This window comes from Gavia stellata, chromosome 3 (genome assembly GCF_030936135.1).
Source record: "Gavia stellata isolate bGavSte3 chromosome 3, bGavSte3.hap2, whole genome shotgun sequence".
Taxonomy (NCBI): Eukaryota; Metazoa; Chordata; class Aves; order Gaviiformes; family Gaviidae; genus Gavia; species Gavia stellata.
The window spans coordinates 103,025,277-103,046,478 of NC_082596.1; the positions used below are offsets into that span (position 1 = coordinate 103,025,277).

The window sequence follows — 21,202 nt, forward strand, 5'->3', positions numbered from 1 at the left end:
GAACTGTCAAAGAAGAAGCCTAAACTACAAGGAGATGGTCTAGGTGACACAGAAAGTCTTTTCCTTTTCACCAGAGGACAGAAAATCTGGAGAAAACAGTATCTGTGAGTTTCCCAAGAAGCATTCTCTTCCGGGGGAAAGTTTTGAGATGGGCATCACAGCAGGAGAATACGCTGAACCTGGTTATATGCAAAGAGGCAGGAATAACCTTTTATACTGTTTTTAGCTAGTTCTGAGTTTAGTCTCCTGCAGGATCTAGATTGTAACTGGCTGTCCTCTCTGCAGTGTCCTCCTATTCATTAGGAGCTGCAGATGGGAAAGCAAAGGGACTTAGTGCTTCTCAGAGTTTCACTGACTTCTGAGCAGTACCTATACAAATACTCCTCTGTATATATATACAAATATACTAATATAGCTTGGTAAGGAAGACTGCTGTGGGCAGTCCACATGTAGTCGCATGCTGCTTTATTTTCTGTGGGGCGGGAAAACATACTAAAATGCCCACCTGTAATCTCCTAATCCATTTCCCCATTGCTTTTGTGCACAGGGAATACATGTGGACAGGTAGAGGGTATCGACCCTACCATTCTTTTACTTGACACATCCTTTCAACTCCGTTGGCTGGGGTTGATCACTAATCTTTGTGCGTGGTTATTAGACACTACTCCTTTATTCCACAGATGTGTCTTCATGTCTAAACTGACTGGGATTATTTGAAGAGATTTTGTTGTGTTATTTTTTCCCCCAATCGCTTCACTAAGTTACAAATGTACTTTTTTCATTATCCTAATTCTAATAATTCTATTAGGCAGGTAATTACTATTATCCATCAAGTTCACATTCTTATGAGTGTGGTGTGAGGTTTGGGTTGTTTTTCTACTGTCTTCAAGTAAATACCTCTTTTTTTCCCATTATTTTCTAGTGCAGAGAGTTAGATTTGGGATATTTACTAATACTATGTGTGTGGGAGTTCCATTTTATAGGGTTTTTTAATTATTTCTCAAAATGAAGCATTTAAATCTTTGTGCTACTGTTGCTTTATTTATCTTTCCAATGAGAAATTAACATCAGGAGTGCTTTGTAGACTATACAATTGAGCACATTCTGAATTGTGTGAATTATTTCCTACTGTTCATCTGAAGTATTGGCTATTCTGCATCAGAAGAGGGAAGTCACTGGACATTGCATTTAAAGGGAAAAGTTGGTCCTCCTTTCTCAAAGTAGCCAAGACTCAGACTTATTAAGCATTTTAAAACACAAAACCCTGTAATACATGACCTGCTTAACACTGTAAGTTAACTATGGTTCAGGTAAACAGGCTACATATAAAGGTTTATTGGTCTCTAAAGATTAATTGAAATACTCCTACACAGAATGTCAAGAACAAGGTATATAGTTATAAGAGAAATAAGAGCAGAGGAAATATGCATTTGTTTCTTTCTCAAGTGGAGTAAATAAAACTGAAATCAAATGAAAAGTACTTTTGTCAGCTATAGTGGGGATCAGATCCGGCCCACTGTGGAAGAGATTTCCTTTCCCCTTCAAATGGGGCCCTAGAGCCTATTTTCAATATGTTTCTTAATAACAAGAAGTATCTTGAAGCTTTTGCTCAATTATAAGGATACAAAACCAGTGGGATAAAAATCATGCCAATAATGTTACCTGTCTTCCTTTTGCTGACAACTCAGGAAGTATTTCAGCAAGGCCTATTATGCCATTTTGCACGTCTTAACCTGGTTCAAGACCAGGATGCTTGGCCCATTAAGTCTGCTCCAGGTTACCATGGCAACATAATCACTTAAATTTCATTTAAATTGCAAATGCAGGTTTGCATGAAGTAATCTCCTCACTGCGCTGAGACAGCACTTCTCCAGGTCTTTAATTCCAGTAGGGAGTAGGGTCTTTGCATTCCTGCATGCAGCTGATAGTAGGTTATCGAAATGGCCACCTCTTGCCCACCCGCAGCCAGCACAGGGAAGGATGGATACCAGCCAGCTCTAGGCTCTCAGACCTGCGGTGATAACTTTACATTCCTTGTGTTCTTCTCCCTCTCTATGGGTTTGTCAAGCGTACATCACTTGGTTTGGAGCAACAGAGTTCAAAGGTATTGTGCTAGTTTTTCTCAAGAGCTTGACCAAATTACCGTGACATCTGCTGATAAGCAGCAACTAGATGTGTACTGTAAAGAGGAAGAATGAAATAGAAGGTGAAATACATTAAAAACTTGTAAATGAAAGAGAGTGTATATATTGGCCATTAATACATTTCAGATTTTATGATAGCAATGACAGTTAATGTTTCTAAGGGCAGCATAAGAGTGAGGACAGATACTGGCGAGATACTAAGTGGGAAAGAACTGGATTTCTGTTTTGCGTCATAAATGTGATAGTTCTGATTACTATGCTTTGAGGATGGTAATCTACTGATTCTTGCTTTAAAATAGGTGATAAGACTTTTCTCTAAACAGTTCTTTGGCATTTTATGTTTTTTTTAGCCTGAAGATACATTGGCTGAGCCGGTGGAAGCCCCCCCAACTATATTGTCTTATTTGGAAGAAAATGATTTCTCTGGAAATCACAGATCAGAAGAAACCTCTGAAGCAGTTAAAATTAAAGAACAAGGCACTGCCTCTTTCTTTTTTTGGGGTTGGGTAATTTACATTCTCTAGGTCTGAGCCTGTCTTTTCCCTGTGTATGAAAAGGCACTGTCATATTTTGGGTGCTGCCAGGAATGGAAAATCCTATGGTTTCGGACATCCTGTGTGTTAGAAAAGAATTGGCACATCAAACATTTGGTCTTTGAAACAGCAGTCTGTCAGACTGCAATTTGTTAATAGCAGCAAAGGTAAGTGGTAGCAACTAGAGCCACCATTCAACACATCTCTCGCTTTTCACTCCATATAGGTGCTTATCTCAGTCTTGGTTGTTAAACATGCAGAGAATAGATTTACCCTTCTGCAGTTTCAGTGACTGCAGTTTCAGTCACTGAACTATGGTTTATATTTTAAAATGAAAAAAAAAAAGGATAAAATAAAGAAGCTGACCTGAGGAGCTGCTGCTGTGATACTCCACAACACTCCAGTAAAGTGCAAGTCTTAGGCAAAAGAAATGAAAGGAGAAGAATCCTCTTCATTCTGCCTAGGTCAGAGAGAAGCATGGCACTTCTTGAGACATACTTCTGCAGATAGTGCTACTGGCTCTAGAGCCATGTGGGCACCTTTAAAAAGAAATTAAGATGAGTATTTACTTTGATGACCTTCTGTTATAGTGAAGCACAGCCTTTCATGTAAAAATGAATACCACCACCGAATAAACAACTACATCCTACTTATGTTCCCTGCAAAGGATGGGAGTCTGCCTAGTGCACCGATGGAATGTGTGGAAGTGGCACTGTGGGACATGGTTTAGTGGGCATGGTGGTGTTGGGCTGGTGGTTGGACTTGATGATCTTACAGGTCTTTTCCAACCGTAGTGATTCTGTGATTCTGTGATGGGGGGTTTTGGGTGCAAGTGCAGGCAGTGAAGTAAAAAGAGCAGGGCATAATGCACTAAGGAATCCAGTCCTCCACTAGTAAGACAATTTCAGTGCACTCCTAGAAGACAAAAAGTAAAGCTAGTTATCTCAATAAGGCCAAAGACAATGTTCCTATTTAAATTTCATACATACTTCAGATAGTACCTGTTGTACCTACCTCTTAATTTTTATGATATATAGATGAAAAATAGGCAACCATTAGACTAGAGCTTGAGGCAAAGACGATGATGCAATACAGTCCTTGTCCTTAAAATAAACATTTGTTTTATAATTTTATTCTCACTTTTCTTTTTTTCTTTCCTTTTAAAATTTTCAGAGTTCTAAAATGACTAATATTAATCTTTGGAATGTATTTTGGTCATAATCTAAATAATTTCTTTTTTTCATACAACTTGCAGCATCTGTGCTCTGATAAATACCTCTGGATGGGTTTTATTTTGCTCTGTCTCTCATTAATAAGTGATTATTTCATTTAGGTTCAGCTGTCGTGGAAACGGGACAAGGCAACAGTGAGTCTACCACTGTCACACAGAAAATCTTAAGAGAAGAAGATGGCTCTGGTGCTAGTGTTTTGCCAGGAGTAAGCAGAGGGGAGGTCTGTACAGTGGGTTTGTCATATGCCTTATCTTTTTGTCCCAAGAGCACGAAAACATATGAATTTTAGGTGCTTTTCTGAGTTGGTACCTTTATCTATTCCATCTTAGCAGCATGCCAAAACAGAAGTTTGGATGTAAACTATTGAGATGGGCTTGAAATTTTTGACTAACAAAACAAATTTGTTCTTTCAGTTTTGCATTTTTTCATTTTGCATTTAAGAAAGTGAGAAACAAAATAACCAACATAAATCCTCACCGTAAAAGCCCACAATTTTTATTCCCTAAAAGCAGGCATCTCGGTCTTATTCATAGTAACTGCCTTGCAGGTGAAAGTCCTGCTTCCTTCGCAGAAGTGTGGCATAGGAACAGATTTAAAATTACACCCTTTGAGTGCTCACTAAGCGCTTCTGTGTGAAGTACCAAGCGCAAAGAAGCACTTCATCATCACAGCGCTTCATTATCAGGTGATCCAAACAGAAGACTAACACTAAAACACATTGAACTCTGGAGGAATCCTTGCCTAAATATATGTCATTGGCTTTCCTTAGTTGCCCACAGACTAATCTGAAAATAGCTTATGCAAATTATCCCTTTATAAACCCATTCTTACTTGAATTACCATCCAAGAGGTTGATCCCGTATTCCATGCCTTGACAAGGGAATGACTGCGTGGATTGCACTGGAAAAGTGTCTGCAACTCCTCGTTATTTCTTTAAGAAAGCAGCGTATGCTGCCTCCTGCCAGCTGCGTACATGAACACCATGAGATGAAAAATCCGTTTAAAAAGTAACCAGCAGCTTTCCTGGCATTCACAATAAAAAGATGCCTTGACTAAAAAAATATTTAGACTGAACAACCTTTCCACCCCCAGGCGGCCTTATAAAGGACCAAAGTTGAGGCAAGTCAGTAAAGGCATTTGGGGTCCTTGTATTACTCATGTCTGTGTCAGAGCAGTTGCGTGAATAAATGCTGTTTACAGCCATGCCTAGCTTCTCTCTAGGCTGCCAGCACATCGTTTAGAAGTACTCTGGAAGAGGCGATATCTGGACATCTTTCACCTGTCTGAGATGCCTTCCAAAAATCCTGGTCAGGCTGTCTTGTTGTAAGCATCCAAGCAGGAATTCCTTTCAGGATCCCTCCTGATGGAAAAAGAGATTCTAGAAAGTGCGTGTGCCGCCATCAAGTGAGTTGTACACTACTGAACAGAGGAAACTCTGAAAAAGATGGGCTCTAATTTAACTGGCAATTCAATTCTGCCAGGACCAGGAATAACTATAAATTACAGGCAAAGCATCGAGACTAGTCACATTGTCAAAATCACTTTTTGTCAAACCCCTTATAAAATTCGATACCCCTTTTGGGTAGACTCCTGTGGGTCTGGCTCCTAGACAAGGAAATTAAAGGAAAATGCACGGTTGTAGCCTGTCTCTGCTTTGAGGTTCACACAGTGCTAAGAAAAACGGCAGCCCTTTTAACTCCCAAATAGAGAGTACTCCAGCCTACACGACTTCAGGCACTAGAAACCCCAAAGGGGGTGGGCTATGCCATAGGTACCAAAGTCACCCTCTCTGGTGAGATACTGGGCTTTGAAAGACACTGTGCCTATTGCATTTGTAAGGTAATGTGTAACCTGAATTTCCTGTGATTCTGCAAATTAAAATGACGTATGCCCCTCATTTGGAATCCCGGGAGTTGGAGGGCTCCAGCTACTCAAATGCTTGCCCTACTTGTTGACATATTTCAAACTAATCAGCTGGCAGTACATTTCTTGTTGGTTATCATTCCCGATCCATCAGCCACCACAGATTTTTCTGAGCAGAAAATAAATACAACCACCTTTCCTTCCTCTTGCCTTTGTGACTCCTACGCCAAAGTCCATTCTTCATATTGCTTGAAACTGCAGTCGGTTATGACTGCTTCTGTTTGCCAGAAAACATACAGCATCAATAATGGCAGAACTTTTATTCTAGAGTTCTAAATTGTGTGTTTTATTCAAGTGTTTAAGGTTGCTCCTTACAGGGTCTTCTAGCGTTTCTGTGTTTATGGTGGTAAATTATAACAAATGGTGAAACGTTAGATTAAGGATCATCCATAGGAGCCGACATACAAGAGGCTTTAATATTTGTTGGAGGACTTCCAAATACGATTCCTCTAACATTTTCATGCCTGCATTCACATTTTTCAAAAGCAACAATTTTAATGTCAGGATGAACTATTGTTCTTACAATCTATTTTTTTTCAGTTTGGGGCTATTTTTCTTAAATAAAAATCCAGTCTTGATGTGACACAAAAAGCTTAAACTTGTTGTGACAAGTAATTTTGCTACTTACTCATCTTTACAAGTTTTTTCTTCAAATTATTCCAATTTCCACATCCTTTTCACTACATAGATACCCGAGTTGGTTATACAATATCCTAATGAACAATCTTTTAGAAAATAATAATTAAAAAATTTGTTACTGCATTGAAAACTGGTCTTTGTGAGTACATGGTAGAAGTGGCCCTATTTCCTGTAATTTAACATTGTAGAAGATCTCCATTGTACCTGTTACGCAATTTGTAATCCAATTAATATGGGTGACACTGATTAGGCCCAGCATTATTTTTTTCAGTGTTGTATAGAACTCAGACAAATGCCCCTCAGGAAAATTTGCTAAAGTCAGATCAACAGTGTTACTGTTACCAAGCACACGTAACAAATAAAATTATGAGCTGTTTGTCAGTCAAAACCATGCTGATTTAGCAGTCATTATGTTCACACTTAGATTTTATATTAGGATAGGATAGGATAGGATAGGAGCGAAGCGAAGCGAAGCGAAGCGAAGCGAAGCGAAGAGAAGAGAAGAGAAGAGAAGAGAAGAGAAGAGAAGAGAAGAGAAGAGAAGAGAAGAGTATTTCAGTTGGAAGGGACCTACTACGATCATCTAGCCCACCTGCCTGACCAATTCAAGGCTGACCAAGTTAAAGCATGTCGTTAAGGGCATTGTTCAAATGCCTCTTCAACACTGACAGGCTTGGGGCATCAACCACCTCTCCAGGAAGTCTGTTCCAGGGTTTGAGCACCCTCTCGGTACAGAAATACTTCCTAATGTCAAGTCTAAACCTCCCCTGGCGCAGCTTTGAACCATTCCCACCGTCCTATCACTGGATCCCAGGGAGAAGAGCTCAGCACCTCCCTCTCCACTTCCCCTCCTCAGCAAGCTGCAGGGAGCAATGAGGTTGCCCCTCAGTCGTTTTCTCTCCAAACTAGACAAGGCCAAAGTCCTCAGCTGCTCCTCACAGGACATGCCTTCCAGCCCCTTCACCAGCTTTGGTGCCCTCCTCTGGACACATTCAAGGACCTTCACATCCTTTTTAAATGGTGGCCCCAGAACGGCACATAATACTCAAGGTGAAGTCACACCAATGCTGAATACAGCGGGATAATTGATAATCGCCTCTTTTGACTGGCTGGCCATGCTGTGTTTGATGCACCCCAGGTTGCGGTTTGCCCTCTCGGCTCCCAGGGCACGCTGCTGACTGCTATTGAGCCTATTGTCGACCAGCACCCCCAGACCCCTTTCTGCAGGGCTGCTCTCCAGCCACTCCTCTCCCAATTTAGACTTGTGCCCAGCATTACTCTTTCCTAGGTGCAGAATCTGGCAATTTTGACTTGTTAAATTTCATCCCATTAATCATAGCCCAATGCTCCAATCTATCTAGATCCTTCTGCAGGGCCTCTTGTCCCTCAAGAGAGTCAACAGCACCTCCCAGTTTGATATCATCAGCAAACTTGCTAATGGTGCATTCAACTCCTGCATCCAGATCATTGATAAAAATATTGAACAGAACTGGCCCTAGACTTGAGCCCTGAGGAATAGCGCTGGTGACCAGACACCAGTCAGAAGTAGCCCCATTCACTGCAGCCCTTTGATCTCTGCCCTTCAGCTAGTTCTTCACCCAGCACACCATGAACACGCTCATCCCACAGCTGGACAACTTGTCCAGAAGGCTGCTGTGAGGGACAGTGCCAAAAGCCTTACTAAAACCCAGAAAAACTACATCCACCACCTTCCCTTCATCCACTAGGTGGGTGACCTTATCATAGAAGGATATCAAATTAGTTCAACAGGACCTTCCCTTTGTGAACCCATGTTGAGTGTGCCTGATGACTGCATTATTCTTTAAATGCCTTTCAATAGTACTCAGTATTATCGTCTCCATAATTTTTCCCTCTTTTGTTAGAGTTGTAGATCTCAGGGGACTTGGCTAAAGCATTCCTAAACATCTCTTTTCAATGCTCACAATTTTCTCCCAGACAGACTGAGTTTGTGCAACTGGGTTTTTCAAACCTACATTATTGATCTAGACTGTGCAGATTTGTGCAGATATTAAATTAGACTATGGTCATTTGCATCTAGGTAACCAGCTCTCGTTTTTTCCAGCTCAATGAGCAATTTATTTGTACTTGCATGAATGATGTCTAATATGGACTGCCTTTGCTGAATGAAGTATATTGTTTGTGTAGTGCCTAACAGTTTTCTGACTCCACTGAACAAAGCAGGGGTTTTAGGAGAGAGGGAAGAGAGGGGAAAAAAGGGAGAGAAAAATGGGAAAAGCAAGGCAACATATTTTTCATATTTCACATTTTAATTACTCAGGGCCAGAAAGGTCAGGAAGGAGAGGCTGAGCCCACAGGATCTCCAGGAAGGCCAGGAGTAGAAGATGTGCAGAAAAAAGATGAAGGACCTCCCGGACCTCCAGGGAAACTTGGACAACATGGCCAGCCTGTGAGTATTTTCTGTCTATTGAAAGAATGTATGTATGTTAGAAAGGGTCATAGTCATTCATCACACATGCATAAAGGGCTGAAACTCCACAGCCTCACACACTGTCATCAGTTATACTTCTACAACATGGGGTTTTAGCCCCACCAAATCAACTCAGGAGTGTCATATCTGCTTTGCGCGTGTGTCAGTGGCTAGACAAGGGCCTGATGAGAGGCAGTCATCAGAAAGCACAAGGCAAACAACTGATGTGCCAACATACTAACCTTCTTCGGGTGTTAATTCCACAAACTCGTCGGGCAGCCTTTGCAGTGCGGCACCACCCTCCCAGCTGTCGTGTGTGAACGTCTTCAAAGCTGCTGGACTTCAGAACTCACACGCCTCCTTCAGTGGCTTTTGTATGTCCAGGATGGTTCACACTTCATATCCTTCCGAACCACCAGCGCAAGATGTATCCAATTAAACAGAGGTGCAAAACGGATCACGCTGTGACCCAGTAGTTGTTACAGTTCTGGTTTGTTATTTTGTCACTGCATGACACACCAAGCTATAGGTAATTGCTTTTCTCTTGTGTTGCTTCTTTGTTACAATGTTTTATTGACCCTTCAAACAAAGGTGCTTTATTTTAGGGCATTCCTGGTAAAAATGGATTACCTGTAAGTACTCTTTTATACATATTTTGGTTAACTGAAGAAAAAAAACCTAACAACATTTTTTATCCGAGACTCAGCCTCATTGAAGCTTAAGCAGCAAAGTGCTTTCTCCATGTGCTGTCTTCAGAAGGCAGCTCTGGTGCTGTAGTTGACTTCCTCAGGTTGCCAAGAGAGGGGGACCCAGGTTTCTATGAGAAATTTGTGATTTCCCAGTTGCAAAGAAAGTAAGAGGCCTGGCAGGCCATAAGCAGCTGTACCAGGAGTCCAGCTCTGGTGAGGTTGGCTTTTTTGTAGAGAGGAAATTAAAAAAGAGGACATACTCAGACCCAGACCTCTTCCAGGGCAAAACGAAGTGCTTCATTGACCCTTCATAGACACATGCTGCCATGTTGTCTGCTCCTAACCTCAATTGCTATTAACTTTCCAGGTGTACCTCTCACCCCTCAACTCCTGTGCAGCACCTTCTGCTTTATCCTTCCTGCTTTCCTTTCTCTGCGTTCCTCTATTTTACCCTCTCTTCTGTCACATTTGCTGTCATCTTCCTGTATTGTTCCTTCCTCCCTTCTCCATACGATTCCCATCCATACCTCAGTTCCCCGCGAGGCATTGACAGATTGTATACGGATGCTCCATGGTCAAGTATTGCCCAGCAATGCACACAATAACAAATCCCTAGCTGTCATATTCCATGAGTGCCTCAGCTGCTGTTGCTTATCTGTCCTCTGAGGATGCTTTACTACCTGCCTTCTTTGTTTCCTTACGCATTATCTGTTGCCGCCACTTTGTGCATCTTTCCCCTCTCTGAGACCTTCCCACCCGGGGGCTGTCATCATCACCATGCCTGCTCCTCCTTTTGTATACTGCCGTGCACCGCTGCTGTGAAATTCCTGCCCATTCCTGCCCCCTGCGAGTGAACCTCAAATGAAGCCAGTATGTTTTAAGATATTAAAGAAATAATTCAGTAGTCATTCATGGGATGCATTATTCAGCTCCTGCATGAATGCTGCCTGCATGCATTGGTACGTTCAGAGAAATGTAGCTGGTTTTGTAAATATTTAGCCTAAACTCAGGTTATGAGTCATTATGGTGTTTATGGACAAGAGGGTTACATTTTCTCTATTAACAGAAGTCTTGACTACTTTCAAGCAGAACATTTTCAAAGAAAATTCTATGAAACCAAAATAATGGGGAAATTCTTCAAATGTAATTCGAATGCTTCAAGAGCAATTGGTTTGCCCTTGTAAACAAGTCCTTGTAAAACAATCTTATTTCCTATCGTAGACATTTTGTTATATCTTGTGAAATGAACCATTGTCCTGTGTTTTTTATAGATACTGTTTTGTTGCTGTGCAGCTGGGTTCCAATCTTGCATATACCTATGCAACTTTGCTATTGGATTGATGGGGCTTCACTGAGCAATAAAATTAGTATGCGCTAGATTTATATTGGCCTAGTGTTTGCCACTTTTCTAGAAACTTGATACCATTTACTCTACAGGAAAAAAAATAATAGGAGAAAAAACCTTTTAGTCTTACAGATACATTTTTCTCCATAATGAGTTTATATAATCCATCTTTAAAATTAGTACAGCCCTAAAACTTAAGCAGTAGAGTCCATAATCACAGCTGTCCAGATTTCCAAAATGCCATCAAGGAAAATAGAGTTTATTTGCCTTCTGAGTTTTTTTCCAGTGTCCTAACTGAATTCATAAATAGCACCACTTTATAATAGCACTGACTTTAAAGCTGGTGGGAGTTCCTTCTAGCCAATGATCAAGCCTCTATAGGAAGAGCTTGTGCATGTTACATGTAGATAAGATGAATATCTATAGAAAGGTTATTTGGGATTAATTTGACTGGTGAATTTTAGAATGGAAAATGGGGTGAAATGCTATGTAGTACCACACATTCTCTGTCAGATGTATGTCCTCAGGAAGCATCCTACTTGGTAGGAGCTGAATCTGTTCAGGTGGGTCAAGGCAAAAAGAATTTCAGTAGAAGGTGGGAACAGGCTAATGCCAGTGGTTTGATTTGGTGCATTCAGGGCAACAGTTTGCAGTAGTGTGTTAGAAATATATCTCACTATTGGCTGTTGCCTATCACTTCTGTATGAAATTAAAAGTAGATTTCTTCCAAGTGCTCATTTTCTCAGAGTTTGAAAGTGGATAGGGAAGAGGCAGAATTCTAGCCCAGAATTTACCTGCTGTAAGCATATTCAGCAACTTCGGAATAAATGAAGACTTTCTTACCTCTTAGATAAGTACATGGCTAAGAGACAGAAAATTTGAAGAGGACTTTTCAGACAGCTGTCACTATTTCTTCTAGTGCAACATTATAGTTTTCAAAATATTTGTCATCAGTGCTGTGTGGTCCTGTGAAATCCAAACGCAGCCTGCCAAGTGTTTCCATCTGTATCCCCCCAAAAGGCTTCACTGCCACTCTGTTGTGGGCAGAGTAGATGCGGCAAGAGGCAGAGTTTGTGCACTGCCAGCTGCATGGAGGTGTAAGTCCTGTATCTCCTCCCACTGCACAAACCAAGAGTTAGAATCCAGCACCCTTATGTGCAGCCTCTGCTGCTAAGTGTACAACCTGTTTAACCTGTATAAAAGATAACGTCTAATTAAAAAGTTTTTTTCCTTTTAGGGCAAAAATGGACTTCAGGGGTTGCCAGGACTGAAAGGAAAAGCAGGCCTAAAAGGTGAAAAGGTACGTGACCTGTTGAAAACCAACAATCAATCAGGTACCATTTACGCTTTGACATGTGTTAATTTGGTACACTGAGAGAAAAAATAATAATAATAGGGAATCACAGGAAGAATCTAAACATCCTGCTGTTCACCCATGAATCTGCATGAAGGGTAACCATAACAGAATCATAAGGATTTTTCAAGAATATGAATAAAATTCAGCAGTAGAAGAAGTTAAGCTTTCACAGGAGAGCTAAGGAAAATATATTTAACACTTAATAAAGAGAAGTCAATTGTTATGTATAACTGCTCAGTGCAACTTACTCCACTGGCTAAGTGATTTAACAGAGGCAGTATAATCATATTACTCTTATGAAATGAACATAATTGAAATAAGAGCTAAACCATCTGAAGTAAGAACTTGTACCACTTCTGAGCTGAAGCGATCTATAATGGATTCATCTAGCATTAAAGCACATGTTGTACACAAAATTGGCATTCGGCCAGTTACTCCAAGTGCCAAATTAATAATTCGTTTAATCTGTTTACCGAAACAATTCAGGCTTCATAAATTCACAAACATAACCCATATAAACCTGATGTATTCAGATTCAATTTGAAAGGGTCCAGAATCATTTCGAAAGTAAAATTAGTCTCCAGTACAGGTATCAGGTCACAAGACTGCATGGCAACCCCCCGTCTCTCTGTCCAGCGGAACAGCCTGTCAGTTGGAATGGAGAGATATGTTGGGCAAAGGGTTATCATAAGCTGAAGAGAAGAGAAGGCATGTGCGGCAGTCAGGAAGCATCTCAGGTACAACATGATGGGGGACACTCTTGCCCTCCCCTGGTGAAAGCAGCATGTCTGGGACCCGTCTCAGGTACATGTTCCCAAAAGCAGGCAGCGAGGAGACAAACAGGAGGACTTAGAAGTCCATGCATGGTTACAGGGCTATCACCTCTCTGGGGATAGCTCACAACTGGAGCGCTGCAGTGTATGGATACAGGCTCTTCAGGAAAGATAGGCTGGGAAGTAAGACATTATCAGTAAGACATTAAATCAGTTGGCAACAGGCGTTACAGGTGCTCTGTACAGGCATTTCAGAGCCTCATTTCTGAAACCCCTGAGCCGTCTCAGAGCAGCAAAGGGCAGTTTGATGCACTTGTTGAGCCAGGAGTCTCTGCTCTCCACTTTGTCTCTCCATTCCTCCCCACTCTTCACCCTATCCCCAACCCTGCACAGCACTGGCAGAGTTTAGCAGCAGCAATCAGAAGACTCTAGACTGTAGGGAAAAAAGTAATGAGAAGTAAATTCCAGATTAAGGACTGTGGTATTGGTGGAGGACTTTGACAGGGTGCTGCTTACATCTCCATCAGTGCTAAAACCTGCAGCATGGATCACAGAATCCCAGAATCACTGAGGTGGGAAGGCCTCTCTGGAGACTGTCTAGTCCAGCATCCCTGCTCAAAGCAGAGGCAGCTAGAGCAGGTTGCCCAGGACTGTGTCCAGTTTGGTTTTAATATCTTCAAGGACGGAGATTCCACAACCCCTCTGGGTAACCTGTTCGAGTGTTTGATCACCCTTAGAGTAAAAACAGGGGTGTTGTACATTTAAATGGAATTTCTTATATTTCAGTTTATGCCCATACCCTCTTGTCTTTTCCCTAGATACCACTGACAAGAGTCTGGCTCAGTCTTCTCCATTGCCACCTATCACATATGTATGCACATTGACAAGATCCCCCCAAGTCATCTTTTCTCCCAGCTAAATAGTTTAATCTCTTTCAGCCTCCCCTGATAAGTCAAAAACTCCAGTCCTTCAATTGTCTTTCTGGCCTTTAACTGGGCTCACTCCAGTATGTCCCTGTCTTTCTTGCACTGGGGAGGCCAAAGCTGGACACAGTACTTCAGATGAGTAGAGCAGGAGGATAACCTCCCTCAACCTGTTGGCAATGCAGCAATTGGTGCATGGTATCATCTAAGTGTTCTGTGGTTCAGACACTGAAAGAAGTGATTGTGATACCACCAAGAACTGCAGTGCCATTCATAGAATCACAGAATCACAGAATCACTACGGTTGGAAAAGACCTGTAAGATCATCAAGTCCAACCATCAACCCAACACCACCATGCCCGTTAAACCAATCTCACTTGAAAAATATTCCAGCAGTTCCAGATATATTTTAACAGTAGCATACTGTAAGTAGTGTGGCATAACTCATAGTGCTATTAGAGTACAAGATAGACTAGGCTAAGGTTTCCAAAGCTCGAAAGAGTAGCATGCACTGATTTATAGCAGTCATGTACCTAAAACTGTCCCCACTCTAATGGGTCCCTCAAAATGACTACTGAATTTGCAAGTGGATGTCACTGCTATGACTTATGTGGCATTCAGTACTAAGAGCTGCCACGTAAATACCACAACACTCTTCATGATGGCAGTATGAGATGATTTTTCCTTCCTTTCTGAATAACCTCCATCGTATTTTCATATCATGCCAAAATGTGTAACCAATACAATCACTTACCAACGGAGATGGATTTTCTACAGCACTGCCCAGCCAGCTCACTGCTTCTAAGAGAAGTCACACAAACACCACTGAGAATAGTAATGTACAGTTTCTAGGTTTTACTAATAATAACAATTCTGTATGTAGTATTAATAATTAATTATACATATATCTTGGTATAACTCAAAGGCAAAGTATAGCTCAAGGAAAAATATTCTGCAACAAATGAGTTAACAAGGTCTTGAGTGATGAACAATAGAAGTTAGGAATTAATGTCACAGTAGTTGCCCATTTTGGGCAGCACTTCACTGTGTTGTGGGAGGAGCAGGCTGGTTTTGCCCCAGGAGCTACGTGGACTCAAGAGCCTGCTAACTCACTATTCCCTTGCATGAGTGGACTGCACGGCAGAGTGAAACAATGGCTGTTCTGCTCTTGGAGAGCCATCACTGGGATGGTGACACGCAGCAATAGTACCTCCTCCTAAGCTTGATGACATGTGGTATGGCAGTTTGAGAGGAAAGGTACCATCTTGCTTAGCCCCACTGGTGGCAGGGATTCATGCTTTCATTTGAGCTGGCACTGGTCTCAGACACTTCGTGTCTGGAATATTGGTCAATCCTTCACGACTACACGTCTACACACTTGTCAGCCTTTCCATGACTTGCTGAAGCCCTTGCGCAGGAGTAGAATCTCTGGACATAGCCCAGAGGCTACACAGGTGTCTGTAGCCCATGGTTCTCTATAAGCCTCTCTCCCCATTTGGCTAATTCTCTACATTCTTCTTTCCTGATACAGAGCTGATGCAGATTGTGCCTTACCTCTCTATGGACACTTGCCAGGAGCATCCTTTGGTTCTTCTGCACTGTGGAACTCCTATAGCCCCTCTAGCAAAGGCTCAATTTCCCCTATAGTGTTTGTCAATCACACAGTGAAAAAGCTGAAAAAAATAGCCTAAACATCATTTGACGTCATTTGCAGTTTTCTGCAAATCTGCTTTGGTCATTCTTGTGACCACAGTCATTTCCAGGATGCTTGGTACTGACATACATACATAATTCATGGTAGTAAACCGTAAAATCAGTCAGACTGCTTTTAATGAAAACGAAGCAAATGGAAAAGATTTCAAGATCATGGTTGTTTACATTTCTTCTACTTATCAGCAAAGTGCAAATTAGCAAAAGAAGCTTTATTTTGCAGCTGCTGCAGCTGCAGCTACTGTTAGGCAACCATTTTGATCTCCAGCAACAAGTGTTACATCTGCATGGCCAAATGAAACAGGCTCAGAAACTGACTGAATTGCTGATGGTTCGGACTTGCAAGCATGGTCCCTGACAATGTTTTGGCCCATATCAAATAGAATCATAGAATCATTTAGGTTGGAAAAGACCCTTAAGATCATCAAGTCCAACTGTAAAGCTAACCCTGCTAAGCCCACCACTAAACCATGTCCCTAAGCACCTCATCCACACATCTTTTAAATACCTCCAAGGATGGTGAACACCACCTCCCTGGGCAGCCTGTTCCAGTGTCTGACAACCTTTTCAGCGAACAAAGTTTTCCTAATATCCAACCCAAACCTCCCCTGGCGCAACTTGAGGCCATTTCCTCTTGTCCTGTCGCTAGTCACTTGGGAGAAGAGACCAACACCCACCTCACCACAACCCCCTTTCAGGTAGTTGCAGAGAGCGATGAGGTCTCCCCTCAGCCTCCTCTTCTCCAGGCTGAACAACCCCAGCTCCCTCAGCCGCTCCTCATCAGACTTGTGCTCCAGACCCCTCACCAGCTTCGTCGCCCTTCTCTGGACACGCTCCAGCGCCTCAATGTCCTTCTTGTCATGAGGGGCCCAAAAGTGAACACAGCATTCGAGGTGCGGCCTCACCAGCACCGAGTACAGGGGCACGATCCCCTCCCTACTCCTGCTGCCCACACTGTTTCTGATACAGGCCAGGATGGCGTTGGCCTTCTTGGCCACCTGGGCACACTGCTGGCTCACATTCAGCTGGTCAAATAGACCTCTCTCAGATAATGCCTCAGCACTCTTCAGGGGTAGAATCGGTTGTTAACTGTTCCCAGTATGCTGCAAGATGAGACTGTGCATAGGTTGCCTCTGTTCATTCTACATGCTCCCTCAGTGCGATCCCAGCAGGCTTTTTAATTTCAAATACTCATCATGCTGATGGGTCGCAGTATAGTTGTCATGTTATTTCATGAAAATTGCACAAAAAACCCCATACTCAAAATATTAGCCTTAAAAATATAGGGCTAATAGGTGGCCCAGGGCCATGTACCTAAGTACTGTGAACACAGCCAGTCTGTTCTGCCTGACCGCAGGGCCAAAGAATGGTCCCCAGCCTTATTTTATTGATTAGAATAGGCATCAGAAGGAGAACATTTTGGCAGCAGGAGAGGCAGCTTAGCTGTAGTGAGCTAAGGCTATATCCAGAAGAAAAAGATGCCTGTAGTCTATTCCTGATTATTTATATGGCCATTTTAGTACAGACATCTTAAGCTTTGTTTTCCATTTTTAAAATGGGCTAATATTTACAAGGGATACTTCAAAGAGGCATTGTGAAGACAAGTTAGCAAACAGATGTTAAAAATCCTAACAATATGTTCAAAAGCACTAGGGAACACTGACAGCTTCATATGCAGAGCTTTTTCTTGGCGATACTTTAACCAGACCCAATTCCTGCAGCAGAAAGCGGGACAAACAAGAAGACACTTCTCTGATCCTCTTTTACACATGTGAATAATTTTTAAATTAGTTGTCCAGAAAATTATTTCATTATCCCAGTCAGTGTGATTTCGTAGGACCCTTTATGTTGGAAGGGTGAGCAAAGCTTGAAGAATTGATCTGTGCACACATGCAAAAAATTCAAATGAGTTATGCTCTCTAAAGACAGCACTTTTGCAGCGTAATAATATTTAAATTTGAGGAACAGTAGGAGGATCCACCTGCCTGTTTCTCGTTCTTGTCATTGCAAATGGAAAGCTGGGAATGAATGGGGTTCTATATATCAGTGGAGAGTTGGGAGCTGGCTGTCACTTTTTCACTGTGGTCCTTGTTCAGTGCAGAGATACAGCCATGGGATGCTCCATGTGATCCCAATGTGAGTGCCGGGGCTTTTTTTCTTCCTTGTAGTACACACAAAGTGGAAGAAATCGCATGAAAACAAGCACAAAACACTGACAGGAGCTAATGTAATAGTCACTGGAAAAAAGCAAAGGATATGTTAAAATGAATGAAGAGTATCTGTAAATGAACATGCTGGCAGACAGTGAAAATAGCCTCAAATTAATTAAACACGTTCTCTGCAAATATGACTGAAGTATCACTATAGGAACCATTTGACAAAGCCACAGGGAACAAAGAAATGAATGAATACATTTATCTAATGAATTCGCAAGCATAAAGAGCAAGTGACCAAGAGGCAGGTAAAATTCAGTGTTTCCTGCTATGTAACTGAATATATGAATTTAGAGAACAGAATTAAAATGCTCATAAGCCCAGGTAACAGATTGGCAGGTTAGAGGGTAAAGCATAGCTCAGTGGAGGCTGACTACCAGTGTCAGTTATGTCTCTGTGACTTCCACCCCTTTAAGAAAGCTCGGTGCAACCAGTCTGGTTTCTCTCCTTCTGCTGTGAGGTGGGGAGGAGGTCACGCCTGGCAGCTCTGCAGCGTCAGATGGATGGGTAGAAATCTGTGCTACCAACGTGAAAGCGTTGGTAGAGGGAAGGCTGAGCTTTTCACTCCCAACGGTGAGAGAAGCTCTGGGATATGAGCAGTTACATGGCTCTTTCTCCCCCTGTAAACGTACATCTGTCCTGAAATCAGGATCACCACGTAGGAAGACTGTCCAAAATGTCCATTGAGGAACTCCTCAGAACGGTGAACTGCTGTTATTAAATGCCAAAGGCAAGAAATGTGAGACAGCCAGGGAGACTGTATTTTCTCCTGATGTTCCCTCTGTCAGATGTATCAGGTAAAAAGCAAGTGGGGTCAATCACTTTTAAAGGCATACAAGACTTCAAAAAATGAAATTACATGAGTGCCAATTACTTGATTAAAACAACGTGCATATTAAGCAATCATAATGTTTCAGTCCGCCAGTTATTTATGATCCTATCAGCCCCTTTTTAGGGGATGCAGAGGCACATTCTTCTCCCAAAAGAGTTTAAAACAGAAAGACCGAATCCTGCCTGGTGAATTCTCCAGAAAAAGGCACCTAGATAGTTGAGAATTAGAAGAGGCATTATAAAAGACTTCCAACTTAAGATTTAAAAAGTTGAGGCAGAACCTCAACTCTTGACTTGAGTGAAAAATGCTGGAGTCGAGCAGAAAATTTAATAAAAGTCATAAATATCTTAAGCAGAAGCACTTCAAACTAACCTCAGCAAAATGTCAGAGATGATGTAAGAAAGCCAAAGAAGAAGAGATGGTAGTAATTACGAGAGAAAATGACACAGTTCTGAACAGGGCCTTTCATTGTGTTGGCAGTAGATAAAGGTCAACGCATAGAAGAATAATCATGACATGGTGGTATTGGAAAAATATTACAGATGGTAGTAATAAAATGAAGAAATTTACTTATTGAGTACTATGGTGTGAGCACACTTTGTACTTACTCATTTATTGGGTTGGGGGGTGCATATAATGTACCCTAAAAATACAAGATCCACAGTAAAACATTATTCTGACAAGAAATATACACTAAGGCTGTTAATGCTGCTTGTACATTTGCAAATTCATTGCAGAAGTTAGAAAGGGAAAAGTCCTTTCTTCCTTTGCCAATGCAAAGATCATGTTTCTTGGGAGCTTCCCTTAGAAACGAACAAAGTTCGACTCCGCTCATAGCATCTAAGTGGATGCTTTTGTTGTTTCTTGTGATTAGAAATCCACACAGATTGCAGCTAGTGCTGAAAAACCCTGCTCTGTGTTTGTATGATTAAATCCTTGCTGGTTTATCTTCATTCCTGTTTTAGGGTGATCCTGGTGAGGGATTGCCTGGACCCCCCGGACTACCAGGACCCACAGGACCATCGGCTCCTTCCAGAGGATTAGTGAGTATTTGGGGTTCTCTGTCAATGAGCTTGGCTTGCCATAGAGGAATCCAGAACTAAATAGGAGGTTTTCTCTGGGAAAGTAGCCTGGCTGCCACAGAGATAATCATGTTTTCTAAAACACTCATGCAGAAATGCAAATAAACGTCTGGCTAAAGTGAGTACTGTAATCTACGTAAACACCCCGTATTCACATTTTTCGATGTGTGTGCTCTCCTGTGCAAAAGCAATAATATATGGGAGAACAAGAGACAAAATTTCCTCAAAAGGCGTTATAAACCTGAATTATTCATCTCTTCACGCTACTGAACACAGAAATGGTTTGATAGTCACTTTCATTTGCTGTTGTTAAATATTACGACACATACCAGTGTTCATATTTCGAATGCTCCGTACTCAGGCAATGTTAAAGAATATGTTTCAGATTCATCTCTCTTCTGTACTTGGACCTTTCCCACTGTTTCCATGAGGATATATGTGTACGCAGCTAAAGAAGGAGTCTGGCCTGTTTTTTCAATTCACGGTGTGGGAGCTGATTTTACATGTAGACACGGCCCCCCACTGACACCAGTGGAACTCCTGTGGTGGACTTTTAAACAAAACTATCTGTCACACTGAGTATTGTGACTATTTGACGAGATAGTTGGCAACATATTCCAGTGGCCAAAATGGATTATATGCTCCCCTGATGTAGGGTCTGCTAAATTATACCCATCTGTTCCTGTAGCATAAAAATAGAGTAAGCGTGTTATGAAGGGCTGCACTATTTAGCCTCCACTGATATGGACTTCAGGAGACCGGCAAGGCAGCTCCAGATCACTGGGACAAGGTGCTCCAGCCCAACAGCTTTTCTCACCCGAAGGCCACTTCTGTAAATGCAGCGGTGAACACCGTGTCCCGCACCACCTTCACTTCCTTGTTGTCTGTGATAGCCAGTTTCAAGGTCTTTTATTGAGGAGTGAGGTGAAAGAAGTCTCAGTGCAGCCAGGGAATGCATCCCTGACTCCTGGGCTTTTGAAACATTCGCCTTGGTACTATTATAACTGATTCCGGTACTAGTTCTCTGTGTACTTTGGGCTGTAGTTTGCAAAGCATGCACAGCTATGAAAGTCATCAAGGACTTGCAATGGGAATCTGTAGTTAATTTACTTTTATATGAATTGACATTATTTCATTTTAAATGTGGTGGAACTCATACATGTAGAAAAGTCGTATTTCAACTGCCAAGTTTGTTTGTTGCACATTTTGGTTTATTCCTTTTGATTTTTAAAATTATGAGTTCTATAAAACGTCCATAGCAAGTTCTATAATTTAAAAGAATGGATAACTGAACTTCATTTCACTTTGCTATATATACTATGCAGACAAATCATGACAAATTTTCCATGAAAAATACT

The 21,202-nt window shown here is 41.7% G+C and overlaps 1 protein-coding gene across 1 annotated transcript in view; it reads left to right on the top strand.

Annotated features, from left to right (window-relative positions):
* LOC104255676 (collagen alpha-1(XV) chain) overlaps positions 1 to 21,202 on the top strand; it is a 160,915-nt gene that overhangs the window by 60,685 nt on the left and 79,028 nt on the right. The window contains exons 6-11 of the mRNA XM_059836098.1: positions 2,495 to 2,621; positions 4,011 to 4,129; positions 8,771 to 8,899; positions 9,526 to 9,552; positions 12,192 to 12,254; positions 19,728 to 19,805. Of these exons, the coding sequence (XP_059692081.1) occupies positions 2,495 to 2,621; positions 4,011 to 4,129; positions 8,771 to 8,899; positions 9,526 to 9,552; positions 12,192 to 12,254; positions 19,728 to 19,805 (543 nt within the window). The remainder of the gene's footprint in view (positions 1 to 2,494; positions 2,622 to 4,010; positions 4,130 to 8,770; positions 8,900 to 9,525; positions 9,553 to 12,191; positions 12,255 to 19,727; positions 19,806 to 21,202) is intronic.